Raw genomic sequence first — 17,718 nt, forward strand, 5'->3', positions numbered from 1 at the left:
ACGTTTTATCCATCTCTTGTTTCCCAACACAGAAGATGCTTGAGTACAATGTCAAAACAGCATCACCAGAGCTGGTCTCAGCAACTCTGAAAATGGAGGAATTTGTCTTTCCCTACAAGATCAGCAGTTACGTATTTATGGAAGACAATTCCTCCTCATCCTCCTGACAAATGAGATCAGGCTTGGGAATACTATGCAGAATTGTTGCTATTTCTGTATTTTTTAAAAGTTGCCAACAAAATGGAAGGAATGCAAACAGGCAAAAAATAAAAATAAGTTTATACAGCGAAACTTTACCACCACATACATAACTTGCATAATTTTACACTCTAGACAAGCCCTGTGGGTAGAGCTAAACTTTTATTAGACCATCTAAAAATAAAGTTGCAGAAGTCAGAGAAGGTTTTTGACATACAAGTCTCTTCAGAAAACCTGTTTAAATTTCTACCCATACTGGCTGGTTTAACAAAAGATCATTTCTTCCTACAGATCTTTTCTTGCCTGTGTCTTCAGACCATCACAGCTACAAGAAAATACTATTATATAATTTTATATTAACACATGTCTTACCCTTTTCATTTTTATCTGGGCTACTCAGAGACAGGTTTCCATTGATTTCTGCTCCAACAGGATATTTTGTCTGTTCCTGCAGATTTTTGCTCAGAGAACTCACTTCTATACACAGACTCGTTCTCCACAACCTCCATTCTTCTCCTGAGTCACCCACAGTCAATGAAGAAAAGCATTTTTCTACCTCACTCCACTTGTTTCCTCATCCTCGCATTTAATAAATGCTCACAGAGAATTATTTCTTCCATTAGAAAATAAGACAACGTTATGACACCAAACTGGGAGGAGTGGTGACACTGGAAGCTGTGCTGCCATCAGAGACCTGGACAGGCTGGAGAGTTGGGCAGGGAAACATTTAATGAAATAGAACAAGGGCAAGTGTAGAGTCTTGAATCTGGGCAGAACAACCCCAGGTTCCAGTGTAAGTTGGGGAATGACCTATTAGAGAGCAGCATAGGGGAAAGGGACCTGGGGGTCCTGGGGACAGCAGGGTGACCATGAGCCAGCACTGGGCCCTTGTGGCCAGGAAGCCAATGGGACCTGGGGTGGGTTAGAAGGGGGTGGTCAGTAGGTCAGAGAGGTTCTCCTGCCCCTCTGCTCTGCCCTGGGGAGACCACACCTGGAATCTTGTGTCCAGTTGTGGCCCCTCAGTTCCAGCAGGACAGGGAACTGCTGCAGAGAGTCCAGCGCAGCCACCAAGATGCTGCAGGGAGTGGAGCATCTCCCGTGTGAGGAAAGGCTGAGGGAGCTGGGGCTCTGGAGCTGGACAAGAGGAGACTGAGGGGGGACTCATTCATGGGGATCAAGATGGAAAGGGGGAGTGTCAGGAGGATGGAGCCAGGCTCTTCTGCGTGAAAACCAGTGATAGGACACGGGGCAATGGGTTCAAACTGGAACACAGGAGGTTCCACTTAAATTGGAGAAGAAACTTCTTCCTGGTGAGGGTGGCAGAGCCTGGCCCAGGCTGCCCAGGGGCGTTGTGGAGTCTCCTTCTGTGCAGACATTCCAACCCGCCTGGACACCTTCCTGTGTAACCTCATCTGGGTGTTCCTGCTCCATGGGGGGATTGCACTGGATGAGCTTTCCAGGGCCCTTCAACCCCTGACATTCTGGGATTCTGTGAACGTTGCCTTTATCGTTGCATTAGTTCAACTATTGGTGCTAGGTACACTTACCAAAAAATATAAATGAACATAAAATAATGAAGTCCAGTGTGTCTTCTACAAGCATTTTAAATTGTCTTCTAGAAGTACCAAAACCTCTCCATTCTGAAGAGGAAACCTTCCAAGAAAACCCCTTCTAAAATGAAGAATTAAAATGATCAGAAGGAATCCTTATTAATCCATTGGCGCATCTCTGTGGGGTAACCTTACCCCAGGCATATTGAGCTGCCTGCTTAAAAAGGACAATAATAATCACACTGACGTATTCCACAAAAATCTGTTTCATTAAATGTCTTCATATAAGGAATTTATGTGATACTAAGAAAAAAAAATGGGCTCCCAAGAAGCCTATATAAATATATATATGAGTGCCTAGGAGAGAGCACAAATTGTCTAATTCAGAATCTATTATGCTGATGTTCATATATTTTTGGGCCTCATCCCTCGTTAACAGCCACAATTATATTACCTCCTTGCACAATTATATTACCTCTCTTTGTTTAATACATGTTGCATAATGCAGTATGTGCAATAAACAGCTTCCCTTAGGAATTAGTAGCTGTATTTAGGAGATGGCAGCCACTCAGCAATTCTCTGTTCCCAGTTACTTCTGTCCAGGAACAAGATGGAATTCTCAACCACCACAAAAATCCTTGTCCTTGCTCAGTTTATTGGTCGCTCAAAATCACAGAATGAGGTTTAGTACAAAAGGAGTGTCCATCAGGACTAATTTTAGCTATTGTCATAAGATAAAGTGTCAAAATCATCAGTTAGCACAGTGCAGTTTCATTTTATCAGCATTCTCAACAAATAAAGTCTTAAAGCAGGCTACTATAGTAGTAAATCCTGACCTTCATCCTGCAGGAGTACAAGGTTAACGGAGGGGAGAAAGAGACATCAGTCAAATCAAATTAAAATTCAGTGAAATACCAATGTTACAGAGATACTTTACATGGCATCACCAGACAGCAGTGGATTTGTGGGCAGGAACATAATCCCAGCCTGAGCAATTCCCACCTGCTCTTATTTACCAGGGAATTTATCTCATTTGCAACATGGGCATCCTTGCTACACTTCAAGACTTCACACTTCACAAACTTAAGAGTGGCCAAAAAATATATATAATACTAAGGTCCAAGTATTTGGACAGTCAGGAAAAAGCATAAAGATGGGGAAGAGAAAAATGAGTCGAATTCAGCATCTTCAGGCAGATTCTCAGCAATATCATGAGACCAGAAATCATGGATCCTGAAACGTAATTCTTTCTCTCTACTTTCACGTGTATGAAAATACATGTAAATTAAATAGACATTTGAACTACCTGAGGAAGCTCCCAGTGGTACCACCTGCTCCTCAGCCCAGGCCAGCTTGGGCTTGACCCTTTTACTATAAATTCCTTCTTTATGGTCAATGGCTGCAATGTCGGGAGGATTTTCATCCCTTAAATGGAGCAGGTTTGCTGGAAACCTTGGAAGAGGAGCATCATTTGACCCTAGAGGGAAAGAGAGCAACAATTAGGAGTAATAACAGAAAGCAGGAAAAATACTGGTGTTAAAACACAACATCTGAAAGAAAGCTGGTTATCCAATATCAATGCCAGCACATTCACCACCAATCACGATCCCTAGAGAGCAGTTCCTGTGACTAATGCGGCAGCAATTGCACCGTATTATTTTCCATGATTTTTGGTTCTTCCCCGAGAGGTAAATTAATTTTATCTATTCTACAAAAGAACACAAGAAAAATGAGCATTAGACAAGGCTGCTAGGAAGCCAGACACAGGATTTGGAATGTCCAGACTCCCTCCTGTTCTCATTAAAATTCCAGACATTTTCACTGATTGATGTAAATATCTATTTTCCGAGCTGAGAATAAGCAATGGAGGAAAAACTGGAGCACTAGGTCTGTGTAACCTCTAAATAAGAATCCAGGGCAAGAAGAGCAGAGCACTCTTACTATCGTATCGCTGTTACCCAATGTTAAAAACCTAAAATGTCCCTTCAGTGATTGATCATCCCTGTCAACACCACCTGGTTACATTCAATGGACTTGACTTAGTTTCCTTCAGCTACTGCTCCAAACTGCAGCAGGCAGCTTAAAAAACAGATTTAGTTTTGAATTGTGCCGTACATTTGCTGGAACCTTGCATTGCCTCGTATGCATATGGAATTTTTACATCTAGCGTCGTAGTTTCTGCAAAACAACAGACTCGCCTCGCATTTGTTCTCTCATTTTGACCATATTACAACAGACAGAGTGGGAAAAAATAATGATGGGAGACACTTAAGGAATGACAAGCAGGATTTGTGGCTATAATGACCATTCTGTGCACTTACTGTCAGTGTCGTATCAAACTGCTCCCCTGGGGCACATCTGTCAGGAATGGGACATCTCTGTCCTATTAGTTTTGTCTACAAATAACTTTGGATGTCAAAAAGTTCTGACTGGAAACAATCTGCACATAAGATCTATAACGCTTAAGTGATGCATTCTGTACGTATATATAGGAGAGAAGTGAAAAATAACAGCAGGGAAAGCAAAAGAAGTTGATGAATCACAGACCGCCCTTTCCTCCGGTAAATGAGACGTGTTTTTACTGGGAGGATGTGGGGAAGACGTGAATATATGTTTCAAAGCAGAGTTACAAATGACATTGTTTATAGAAAGGCTTTCTACACTGGATTCATCTAACGTGGAGGAAAGAAATTTAGGGCTGAAAAAGCTATTATCTGGAATGGGTGGTGTATTATGCAGATACTTCAGAACACACACATAGCAAATTAATAAGAAAAGGTGGAGAATGTACATAAATAACGGAGCTAAAAAGGAGAACTGGCAGAGATATGAAAGAGTTCAAAACTGAACAGTAATTCCCAAAGGAAAATAAAGAATTTCCAAGCTGTAAAATATGGAGCCTTGTTTCTTGTCACGGCCAGAATGGAGCTCTAACATCCTTTTCATCACAAAAATTGAAACCGCAGCCTTCAGCCAGGACTCGTACATCTTTGTGTTATGAAGTGGTGTGAACATGAACAATTTTTCTAGTAAAATCAATGCATTTACTCTAAACTGGTAGGACAAGAGCTCTGAGCTCAACTGAGCCAACTCCGCATAAGAAATGGATACATTTTGAATTACATGAACTACAACCATCATTTTGCGTTTGGGAGACCCAAGATAAAGAAGTACCTGAGTGAGAGCTCCCAACGCTGGTTTCTGACCCGAGTGGAGGAATTTTGGATCCCGCCTTTCGATAAGGAACATAATACATCCCAGTGCTCCCAGCAGGTTTATACGGCAGCAGCAAGGGCTGGTCTGTGGGGACAGAAGGCAAAGGTTTAAATCCTTTAATGCAACCAAAGATAAAAGCAACAAATCAGGAACCAAAGAGACTCCTGAAGACATTCACTGTGGTAAATCTGGAGAAACAGCATATTCTTTCGGAAAATAAATTGTAATTATTGATTATTTCATTAATACCCACCCAATGGGTTGAAGGTTGACTGTCGCTTCACTACAACAAAATAGTTTCCTTACCTATTCAATATTAAATTTCTGACTAAGGTGACAAATACTAACTTAAAAACAACAACTCACATAAACATGGATCAACTGGGAGCTATGTGGGTAATGAAATTATTTGAAATGAGCATGGATATCTGTCTCTCAAGCCAATAAATCAGTATGTTGTCCTAACAGAATGCCAATAAATGTTTGGACCAGGACATTGGCAAAGAGAAGAGGTGATCATGTAAAATACGCATTTTTTTGCGCTCTAATGAAAGAATCTGCTCTGTCAACTCATACTGTTTTAAACACCTTGGAACAGAGACACAAACCCCAGGAAAAATAATGAAAATGACTCAAGTTTACACACAGCAGTGGTAGAAACCACCACTGTGGGAAACCACTGCTCACCATCCCCATTCTTCCATTGACAGATTGTAAAGTTCTCCGTGTCTTCTATTTTACTCTACAGAAAACTGTGATGTTCCTATTCTCCTCTCAGCTTTTGTACTCCCTCGACTAGAGAGTAAATCAGTAATTTGATATATCTCCTGCTAAACTCTAAGCAGTGAACTACATCAAATCATCTAGAAAATGTTGGAAAATCATCTGGAACCAGACTTGTACCCAACAAATCCGGTTCCAGACAAACCAGAACTAAACTGTATCTATACAACACCCTACCATCAAGACTACAGAGCACAAGTTTAAAGGTTGGGCTTTGTCCCATCTGAGCGACGTTAAAGATCAAAATTATCTCAAGAATGTTATTTCCACAAAAAAAGTTGGGTTTGTTTTTGGTTTTCTAATACCTATGAATACCTTGAACTCGACTAGATGATCTTTTGAGGTCCCTTCCAATCCCAAACATACTGTGATACTGTGATGCTGTGAATAAAGTCTACATATACAAATAAGCCACTAATTTGCTCACCACCCTGCCGTGGGAAAGAGGAAACCTCATTAAGAGATGAAGTTGTAGTGGTGGGAAGTTCATGTGCTTTCTGGAGGGACGACTGGCGGGCATCATTTTCACTGTCTTGCGAATTAACATAAATTTCTGCTGAAAAGGTGGTTTTTTCAGGACTTTCTGTTGTTATCTGCGTGGCAGCATCCGAAGTACTTTTCCCAGTTTGTGCAGGCACCGAGTTGAAGATATTCTTCACATTACACCCCCCTGAACCCAGAACTTGTGGCCTCTCGCTGCTTTGCGGGGGCAGCTCTGAGCTTGTAACAGGGGGAAGCACCAGGCAGGGGTCTCCCGAAGATCCTGGTGTCCAGAAAGGTGAAGATCTTTGATCTTCTGGAATGACATCAGCAGCTGATAATTTAGAAACAGCTTCTGGAGTTTTTAAAGGCACTGGTGGAGCATCAACTACAGGTTTATCCCACGACCTCGTCTCATTTGCAGTATTCAAGTCGCTACGCAGCTCTGAGTCGTTACACTTTGGGGACAGGGTGATGTGGACACAGGACAGAACTTTCTTAGTTGGTGATGAAGGGGATAGAGATGTGGTGGATAAAATCTCATCCACAGGCGAGTGGTGAGACATACCGATTTGTTCTGTCGTAACCTCCTTCTGAATGAGAGCTACTTCATCAGAAGGGCTTTTCTCTTCTTCTTCCAACAATTTAATCTGGTCCTTCAGCAAATCAGTTTGTACGGCTGGACCTGAACCTTCTAAGCTTTCATAGAAGCGGCTGTGGCCAGGTGAGCAGCTTTTGTCCTGCTGGTAAGAGCTTCTAGAATGGGGTTCATTAAATCTGTTTGTTTCTTGGCTGAATCCTGTATCGCAGTCAAGCCCCCCAAGCCTGGCACTGTGCCTGCCAAATTCACTCACATCTTGCGGCGGAACGTCACCATTTTTTGCAGTAAGGGTCTGTCTTTTAGCAGCACGGATGCTTCCAGAATCCTGCTCTGACAAACAGTCTGTTTCTCGATAAGCTCCAACTCTGTTCCTGTCAGTGGAGAGACGATGAAACCCGTCTTTCCCAGCGGTAAAAGCAGTTTCAACAGACACTGAGCAAGCAAGTGCTGGACTCAAAGGACGGGTCCAAGATCTTCCCCAGTGCTGGCTGCCATGGCTCTGTTCCTCAGAACTGGTGGAGTCAACCTCCAAAGGCATCATCCCATCCAGACCATCTGTGGTCAGACCGCTGCTGCGTGCCAGGGAAGCCAACGGTGACTGCAAACGTTTTCGGGACGAAAAGGTGATGGATGTAATTTGCTGAGCCGGATCTTCAGAACACTTCTCCATCCACAGCTGCTTCTGAGCTGGTAAATCAGTGTCTGTTTGTGGATCGGAAGCAGCTACAGACCTGATTGCACGTGTGTCCCATTCCTCCTGCACTGGTGGATGAAGTTCAACAGCATCAGAATGACCAGTTTCAACTGTCTGTTGCTGGTTGCAATGAGGTGTTTGAATGGTACTCAGAGACGTAAGCTGCGTGTCCTTCAGCAGGCAACAAGCGGGAGGATCAGCTCTATAGAACGGCAGGACGTGTCTTAAGCTGGTCTCTAAAAGTTCCTTAGTCTTGACTGCTTGTGTTTGTCTGTCAGTTTGAAACCTTTTGTCCCTTGGAGCTTTGAAACGCTCTGTGTTCTGTTCCTGATCACGGTTACACTCAGAAGCAGCTTCCAAACCACATACCCACGGATCCTGAAAAATACAGAACAATTCCCATCAATTATGTGGGGAATTTCCTGCCTTTGCCAAACTCTGCATTGCAGAATTCAAAGAAACACCAGGGCTGTCAACCATCAGGAGTCTGTCACCACGAATGAGCACACGCTTTCTCTGGAACTCATCTGTTAATGGAACTAATTAAACATTTGTCACATTTGAAGCGCCAACAAATTAGCTGGCGTGGTTTTGAGGCTGTAACAAACAGCAGTGACATCTATCACGGAACACATTCATTTTGTGAACTATAAAGTTGTAACTCTGATAAATAGGCAAAGTTCCTTCAACATCACTCACAGGAAAACAAGAATAAAACTTTCTATCAGTCAGCTTAATACAGAGCTCAACATTTGTCATAAACCCAGCTCAGAACATACTAGGAAAAATTATTATGTTGAATTAATATCCACTAAGTTCAAGGGGATTTATAGAGATGCACATGCATCGCTAAAGCTTTGTGATTTCAAGTTTGTTAATTAAAATATAGTCAATTAGCCACACAAAATCACAGAAACACTTAGGTTGGATGTCTGGAAGTCTCTCACTCCGAGTAGGGAACTTGAACTTGGAACAGGTTGCTCAGGTCCCATCAAGTTTTGAAAATCTCCAAGGATGGGGATCTTGTATATGACTCAACTACATGTGATCTGTAAATTACTGATGAAAAGTGTCTCTCCAAAGCTCCACAGAAATAATAAAACACCACAGAAACCCACATTTACTTCCAGTTGTAAGACTCAAAACTTTGATCAAGAAATCACAGACATGCACTAAAACCCTTCTGGTTTGGACCACGGTCCGAACAAACTCCACGCTATTAACGCTCTACATACGTGACATTTTAGGGTTACAGGGACGCTTCTGCATCAGATATTTGCTGTGCCATAACTATCAACACACGAAACAGAGCTGGATAGAAAAGGTTTCCCCTTGCGCTTGAATTATTTCACTCTAGCGGTTATGAAACAAATAAAATGAAAATAATTCAGTTAAACGGGAACAAGTGGGAAGAAAAGCTGTTCATCACAAAGCATGAGAAAATATTTAATTAGAAAAGGGTTAATTTTCTCTAACTGATATTGCTCTTTTCCCCTAAAACAAGGATGCCAATTTCCCCCTCAGACAAGACCTGTAATAAACCGTATTATGGTCCCCACCCACTGCTGACAATAATTAAAAAATGACTGAAAATAATCAGAGCTTTGATTTGCTCTCTAAGGTACATGATAACGTGTGAAAAGTTTCCAGTTCTCAGGTGCAGATCATTTTCCTTCTCCCACCAAAACAGATCCATTTGCCACAAATATTACTTTTTGGTTGGAAAGCTGGTGACGATGCCGCAAAAATTAAAAGATATCCCTAGAAAATGACACAAATCCCACCAAAACTAAGTTCACTGTCAGTTGTCTCCACTCATTAAATCTTTTCTATAAATAAGTTATATTTACACATTTGTTTCCATAAAATTGTCCCACATCTGTATCACCCCCAGTATCACAGCCACTATATTTGGGATTCTGCTATTTGACTACATGTATTCAGGCATCTCTGCTGCGTATTTACGTAACGGTGTGTCTTAAATTACCTACCTGTTGTCATATGGGAAACCGACACTAATCATTTGCTTTACTACTAATTTCAGGCCTGGCTTCTTTCCCTGATTTTATGAACCATTCCCATTTTCAGCATTCTCTCTCATCCTCATTGCTTGATTTCTCCTGTACCTCGAGCCCCTTTCCACCATCAAAAAACAAGTCCCAAGAGCAACAATCAACAGCAAATTATCATACCAGGTAAATAAAATTAAGCAACATACAGTATTGCCCCTCAGCAGAATCAGAGCAAAAAAATCCACACCCAACTCTGAGCAGACTCAGATGATGCTGCCTTTCAGCTGCCTGTTAATGAGGCTGATTACTGATGGTTAATTGGGAAATTGCCAGGGTTACAGGAACCTCCACCCTCTTCTGGCATCTCAAAACGTAACCTGATTTCTCAATGCACCTTTTGCAGACAAAGCGCTAAATATACAGAGATAAAAGGTATGAAGGGCTCAGCAAACGGCCCTCGTTACTTGCCAAGTGAAGCAGAAATGTTACTAAATACTCAATGAAGTTTGGATATTCCAGACCCTTCGGCTCATTGTGAACAGCAGCTACTAACAGAGCACATTCATTTTCCTGCAGAGATTTACCGAGGTTGATAAAACAGATCAAACAAAACGTGATCCTTTCTTTCCGCCTGGTTCCCCACCCTCGTGTCCCTACTTTCTGCCATTCCCAGTGCCCGCGGAGGGACCAGGAGGGATCTTCGCTTCCAAGACTTCCCTCATTGCAGCAGAAGCTCCCAAACGCCGCCAGCTGATGTTTGCAGCTACTTACCTGGTTGGTGGTAAAGGAGCAGGTAGTTTGGAAGAAAAGAAATGCAAATACCTCTAGATTAAAGGTCACGCGACAAAAGAAGCGAATAAAACATCACGCTGCCAGGTGCATGCAGAAAGCCTGTCAAAGAGCACAAAGAGAGCCTTGCTAGCGAAACTGGGAAAATCTTAAGTTCCCACTCTTAGTGATTTATTATTGTCAGCATTGATCAAAAAACTGCAACAGATTTTGCCCTGGAGCAAATTAAGGCAACTACTCAGCTGATCTGTTACCAATGCACCTCCAAGGAGGGGCAATAACCAAGCAGCTGCAACACCAACCTCTGGAAGCAGCTGGATTGATTCTGGAGAAATGAACGTTTATTTAAACACCAAGATTCCCTTCAATTCAATAGGCTCTAACTAAAATGGGTATCGTACAGTCAGTCCCACACCACACTTCACACCACATGCTAGAAAGCAGCTCCTCCTTACATTAATTCCCTCCGATTCTTTCAACGCATCAGTTTGGAGTCAGGGCCGGTATCAGGGTTAGTGGACACTGGAAACAGCCAAAAGACAAATAATTTCATCAGCATCCAAACCTTGCATCAAAATCATTAGAGCTCACATTAGTGTGTGTGAAACTATAGGTCACCAGAATTTAAGTGTGGACATAATTTTATTAATTTACCAGTATCTGCACTTCCTTAATTCAAATGTCGTTAAAAATGGCAATACTTAAATTGAGGTGCAGAGAGTTAAACTGAGATAAATGTACTGCCATGGAGAGAGAATCACAGAATCATTTTGGTTGGGAAAGACCATCAAGATCATCAAGTCCAACCAGAACGTAAATGAAGCACTACCCCATATCCCTGAGAACCACATCTATATGTCTTTTAGACCCCTCCAGGGATGGTGACTCCACCCCTGCCCTGGGCAACCTGTTCCAATGCCCAACAGCCCTTTATGGGAAGAAATGTTTCATAAAATCCAATCTGAACCTTCCCTGGTGCAGATGGTCCAGATAAGCTTATTTAAAAAAATAAATCTAGACTATATCTATTTTTTCCTACTGATTGGAACTACTATGGAAACAGCAGAGCGTATTACATTAATAAAGTGCATCCCTGGATGATGACATCTTCAGCAAGAAGGGACCGTAGCAACTCCTACTACAGAAAGCAAGCACAGAAGTTGCTATAAACTCGTCTTCCCAAACCTTTCACATGTGTTATTGTGCTTGTTATGTGTCATCTTTCCAAAAAAGAGCTGTGTGGCATATGATCCGCAGGAGATCGCAGCGCAAATTTAGAGCTACAACTCGGTGAACTTCCTGAAAAAGTGAGAAAGCACAAGGAGTGGAAAAATACAGCATCTAGTGGAAGAAAACCACATACTAAAGGAGAATATTCTTAGGTAAGTCAAGAGGTAGCTCTTTGGCACCCATCAAAATACAGGTGGGTAATAAGGTCCTCAATTTAGAAGGAAAGTTCTTTGGTTTAATATGCTGGAGCTTTACCTGCATCTAACAGCAACTCAATCTCACCTGGGGGACCAAAACACACGTACCAAGGGCACAAGAAGGTGGTTAAATCTGACAGTGTTCCTGGAACAGAAGCCCACCTGCAAGCCTTTGGTTTTTCCCAGTTTCTTATGCTTGCAATTGAAGACTCTGATGATTTCAGTGGAAGAACAATAACGGTTGATTTCTGGAGCCCAGGATCCACTTTTCGCTTAAAAATCCCAACAACCTTAATGTCCTATCACTCTTTATGACCGAAGAGCATCATCCACCCTCGTGTTAAACTCCTCAAGCCTATCAACATAATAAATACCACCAATTTACCGGCTCAAGCAAAAACGAGATCTCTACAGCCACACCAGGAGGGTCACAGATGCAGGAATTATTTATCAGACACAAAACTATCTAAGGAATGTCTTGGTGACTCTGCTCCCTCCATCACAAACAGGTTTACAGCAAAGTACCATCACAAGTTTCACAAGACCCACCTTGTTCCAAAGCATTTCTGCCAAGTTTTAGTGTTTATTATAAAACACAAGTGTATTTTTCTCCTGGTGTAATGGACAAGCTATAAAATCACCAGGAAGACTCCACAGATTGAGGGTAAACAGATTGACTATGCAAGGATTGTCAATTTTACAGCAGAGAAAACAAAACAGAGAAAATAAAGCGGTGCGGTCTGCTCATGAGCACTACTCGCTATTAGAGATACCTCTTCAAAATTCAATTTTCATACCAAACGTTCCCTTTTTTGGGCTGTGCACTTGCGTACATATTTGCAGCCCGTTTATGAGCGTATGTCCCAATTACCTCCTCAAACGCTCAGCAAGAACTCGAGAAATCATTCTGATGCTTCTTTCTAGAGCGTCTGTTACCACATCACCAGTGACAAACAGCCAAACAGACCCTCGACTCTCTCAAAAGCTGGAACAATCTTTAGAAATAAAAGATCCCTGAGAAGAACCTTCCCAAGCCGTCCTGCTCCTTCCTTGCCTTGTCTTTTTATAGCCGGGCTTCACGCGCTTCCTGCGGGAACAATAAAACATCACAGCGCCACATTATAGTTCTTGAGTTGTCACTTAGAAAAACGAAAGGCAGAGCCTAAAGTTTCTAAAAAGAACACTCATCACAAGGCTGCAGCAGCAGCACTAAATAAAGATGAGGGTCTGACGAAAGAATTGTTTGGGAACAGTTTGTCTTTCTCAGTCTTCAGAGTTTAGAAGCAAAATATCTTTTCAGAATCTCCGTTCCGTTCTTTTGAAGTCAGCACATTGGCAGCTTTGCTCTTTAGATTCAACAGGTATTTTACAGAACAGTTGCTAGTAGATTATTTTGTCAGCAATAAGAGCGGCTGCATTTCTTTCAGTTAAACAGTTTTCAACGATCTGTATTTTTCAGTGACATGTTGTTTTTCTTGGAGGGAAAAAAGACATTTATCTCCAGCATAACAAAAAAGAAATCCAGCCACCTTCATTCTGTAAATCCCAAACCATTTTTTATCTCAAATTAAAGTCATCGCAGAGCAAAAACATTTTCAAGATACAGGCAGAAAGTGTTGTGCTTGGCCTGAGGCAATTTCTTGGAGGCTTGGTTTGAAAAGCTGATTTGTTTCTTATTTTAAATCAGTATAAAACAATTCATCGCTGACACTGAATCACATAAAGGTAAAACACTTGGGTCCAGTCTGTACCAAGTTAATGTCAGGGACAAAGCTGTTACCTGATAAAACCTAAAAGCTGGAAAGAAAGTAGGTTCAAAGCCTCCAGTTTTTAATGAGCAAACTGAAGCACAAATGCATTTTGTTCATTTTTTCCTGCCTAAGAATTGCCTGAATTTCTAAAAGCAAATCAAATTGTTAAAATAGATTGTTTTTCAGGCTCCCCACTCAAAGATAACGTCAATATGCGAATAACCAAGAGCTCAGTCTGATGGGTTTTTGGAAGCTGATATTACCCACACTTTTCATACCCCAAAAACTACAAACACAGGCACACACTACTGTTAAATTACTATTTTTCATTCAAGGGCATTTATGTGAAACACCCAATTTAGGACAGATGATGATTCTCTGCATAGTGCCCTATTTGAGGACACTTGGACAGCCCCTAGAAATCATGACATAATTAGACTGGACATGAGATGGATGCTGGAAATAAATATTTCAAGTCAAACGGAAGGTGATACTTTCAACTTGGATACACTCTGTGTTAATATATGAACTAGGAATGTTCCATATGAGATACGCAAAACATGACAGCAACACAATGTGAGGTTTCCACAGGAAAATAGAGCTGCGAGAGACTGAAAGCTCACCCAGGCTACATCCCTGCCCCAAAGCAGCATTAACTACACTTAGATTATTCTTTACTGATACAAACACAAGCTCTTCTTAAAAAATACCATGATTAACAGTACATGATCTTGCTCTCATCATCCTTACCATTAAGGAGTTTCTTTTTTAATAAGGCTCTTCCTTGCACTTGAAGCCCGTTGCCTTTGATGCAATCAACATAAAGGAGGAACAATTTCCTCCCTTCTCCCCTGAAGCATCCTCTCGAAAATCATTATCACGCTCCTTTGTAAACGTTTCAGAACACACGGGAAGTAACACGACAAATGCTCCTATCACCAAGATAATATTGCATCGTACAATCAACTCCTTCCACAGAAGGAGGAGTTTACAAGGCACCGTCTGCCTAAATAGTTTGTGAGAAGCAGAACTCATTAAGCCAATTAATGAGCTTAATGGCTGGTCCAAAAACACACATAAGAACTGATTAAAACAAGCCTCTCTGCTAAACAGAGCTCTCATTAGTTTGCATCCCCCTCTCCCTGTCTAAGCACTAATCTTCAAAAATCTTGCAGGAATAGAATTCATCATTTTAGGACGACAGGCCAGACCGCAGCATTTATCCCCCACTTCAAACATTCTCTCCAGAGCAGCAGGTCTGGTGGTTTGTACCTTGGCTGGGGCAGATTTCTTGGCGCTCAGAAGCAGCTCTGCCTTGATTTCCTCTGTTCTTCGCTGATCCTCTTCATCGAAGCCGGACACAGATTCCTGGGAGCGGCTGGTCAGGCTGAGCTTCATCCATGCTGCACAAACAACACAAACCAGAAATCTATTCCCTTTCTGTTTCTCACATCATGTTTTAGAGTGTTATGACTTAAAAACAGAAGTTTGCTAAGCATTTCTAGCTACCATGGGAACAAAGGCCGCTATCAAACACCAGAGCTCATGAACTGACCAAGAATACAATTTTAAATGGCTGTTTCGAGCATTTCATTGGAGAAATGGATCCAAACCCCATTGCCTGGTTCTGCCATCTTCACAGTCTCAGGCACAAGATGACACTTTTGCACAAAATCCCTTCCCAAATTCTTCACCAAGCCTAATAGCTATGTGGACAAAACACTTTGTGTCAATTTAAGGCAAAAGAACGTATTCAAACTGGGAAGGTCTAATTCTACCCCATTCCGTCATACTACGTGAGATGACTAAAAAACAGTGATTTGAGCCCCATCCCATCAAAGCTCATCACAGTATCACAGTATGTTTGGGATTGGAAGGGACCTCAAAAGATCATCCAGTCCAATCGCCCTGCTGGACCAGGAATGCCTAGGTGAGGTCGCACAGTAACATGTCCAGGTGGGTTTTGAATGTCTCCAGAGAAGGAGACTCCACACCCCCCTGGGCAGCCTGTTCCAGGCTCTGTCACCCTCACTGAGAAGAAGTTTTTTCTCAAATTTAAGTGGAACCTCTTGTGTTCCAGCTTGATCCCATTACCCCTTGTCCTATCATTGCTTGCCACCGAGAAGAGCCTGGCTCCATCCTCATGGCACTCACCCTTTATATATTTATAAACATTAATAAGGTCACCTCTCAGTCTCCTGCAAACTAAAGAGCCCCAGCTCCCTCAGCCTTTCTTCATAAGGGAGATGCTCCACTCCCTTAATCATCTTTGTTGCCCTACGCTGGACTCTCTCCAGCAGTTCCCTGTCCTGCTGGAACTGAGGGGCCCAGAACTGGACACAATATTCCAGATGGGGTCTCACCAGGGCGGAGGAGAGGAGAAGGAGAACCTCTCTCGATCTACTAACCACCCCCCTTGTAATACACCCCAGGTACCATTGGCTTCCTGGCCACAAGGGCCCAGTGCTGGCTCATGGTCATCCTGCTGTCCACCAGGAGCCCCAGGTCCCTTTCCCCTACACTGCATAATATAATAGAAACACCTTTAAAATCAGAGGAACACACTCAGGACATCTATGTCCATATCTCTTCATTTCAAAGTAATCCCTTAAATTTATACCTAAGTACTTGCCGTTCTAACCTAACGCTTGATGAAACACAATCGAGCCATTTTCTTACCTCGCGCTTTCCTCTCCTCTTCATCTGCACTCTTCTGCAGTTGTGTTGCGTGTACCGCAAACAAGCCATTTGTCAGGTTTTTGACCCGAGCAGCTAGAGAATCACCACTGCTGCTGTCATCGCTCTGTCTCGTGTCTCCTGCTTTGCTTCCAGCCACACTGGCTTTAGATAATGTGCTCTGGAAGCCTCCTGGGACATTGGTGACACTGCCCAGAGGCTCTGAGGAAGGAGGATTCTCCAGAAGGTTTTTGACGTGGGCAGCTAGAGAATCTCCACTGCTGCTGTCATCACTCCCTCCAATACCTCCTGCTTTGCTTCCAGCTGCGCTGGTTTTAGACAACACACTCTGGATGCGTCCTGTGACATCGGTGACACTGCTCGAAGGTTCTGAGGAGGAAGGATTCCCCAGTTCTGAAGTTTTCCCAGCGCTGACTTCACTACTTCCGCTGCTTTGGGCGAGACCCACAAAACCAGGCTGATTTCTGTCTGAAGTTGCACTACTGCAGCCTTCTGGCTCAGATCTTCCTACAGATTTCCCTGCCCTAAACTCTTTGGTCATTTCCTTCATCATCTCTTCACTATTGCGCAAACTGACGTCAAAGGAATTTTCCCACCTTGAATTCCCTGTGTTATAAATCAGAGGTTTCACTGCTGTCCCCTCTTCCTGCAAACTTCTTCGGGTCACAGTCTCATCCCGTGACAGTATCTTCTGACCCTGAGGGACGTTGTCCTTCCCTAACCTGGAATCTTCGGGACTGTTCTCCTTTCTAACCAGCACTGGGGAAGACTCCCCAGTTTCTCTACAAGAGACAGTGGAAAAGCCGGGATCACGCCACCTGCCAGCTATTTCCTCCGCCTCTGCAAAAAGCTTCCGTATTTCTTGCAACGCACCAGACCCAAGCAAAGAATCACTTTCTTGACCCTTATTTCTCTTACTACCTACACTTGAAGTTCGTGATCCTCTGTCAACTTCCAGTTCCTTTTTAACTCCAGCCAAAGAGCCGGCAGCCCATCTCTGTAGGCCGATATCCACATCTTTGGACTCATTTTTAGCTAGTGGATCCTGAAGGCTTTTTGCAAGAAGCATGGGGCTGTCTCCGTCCGAATGGCAGGCAGGTGAAACACTCCGTGGACGCTGGGTTGGTTCTCGCAGTTCGGAGGCAGCTGAACACTCTGTCTCTGGTTGTATGGAAAGCAGAGCAGGGATTTCCAGTTCGTGGAGCGACATAACGCCCTGACTCACCGGTTTGTCTCCAAAAGATCTTGGGAAGCAGGGAGAGAGTTCGCGGGGTGACAGAATATCAGAGCCGACTTCTGAATTCATTGGTATAGACGTACTCAGAGTGGAAGTGCTGGAGTTAAAACTTGTTTGCGTAATTTCAACTGCTGATGGCAATTCACCTACAAAGAAACAGGAGATGAGTTAAGTTTAGGGCTCCAGAAAACAGCTGCATCAGTAAAGACTGCTTTTGCTTGCACTAGGGGGCTTGTAAAGGGAGAGAAGGACTCAAATATTGGAAAATATTTAGGAAACTGTT

The 17,718-nt window shown here is 42.8% G+C and overlaps 1 protein-coding gene across 1 annotated transcript in view; it reads right to left on the reverse strand.

Annotated features, from left to right (window-relative positions):
- ALMS1 (ALMS1 centrosome and basal body associated protein) overlaps positions 1–17,718 on the reverse strand; it is a 72,085-nt gene that overhangs the window by 21,200 nt on the left and 33,167 nt on the right. Inside the window, exons 7-11 of the mRNA XM_082051886.1 lie at positions 16,181–17,581; positions 14,774–14,904; positions 6,175–7,900; positions 4,923–5,048; positions 3,055–3,225 (exon numbers count right to left, since the gene is read on the reverse strand). Of these exons, the coding sequence (XP_081908012.1) occupies positions 3,055–3,225; positions 4,923–5,048; positions 6,175–7,900; positions 14,774–14,904; positions 16,181–17,581 (3,555 nt within the window). The remainder of the gene's footprint in view (positions 1–3,054; positions 3,226–4,922; positions 5,049–6,174; positions 7,901–14,773; positions 14,905–16,180; positions 17,582–17,718) is intronic.

Source organism: Streptopelia decaocto (assembly GCF_964273445.1).
Source record: "Streptopelia decaocto genome assembly, chromosome: 4".
In the NCBI taxonomy this organism is placed as follows: domain Eukaryota; kingdom Metazoa; phylum Chordata; class Aves; order Columbiformes; family Columbidae; genus Streptopelia; species Streptopelia decaocto.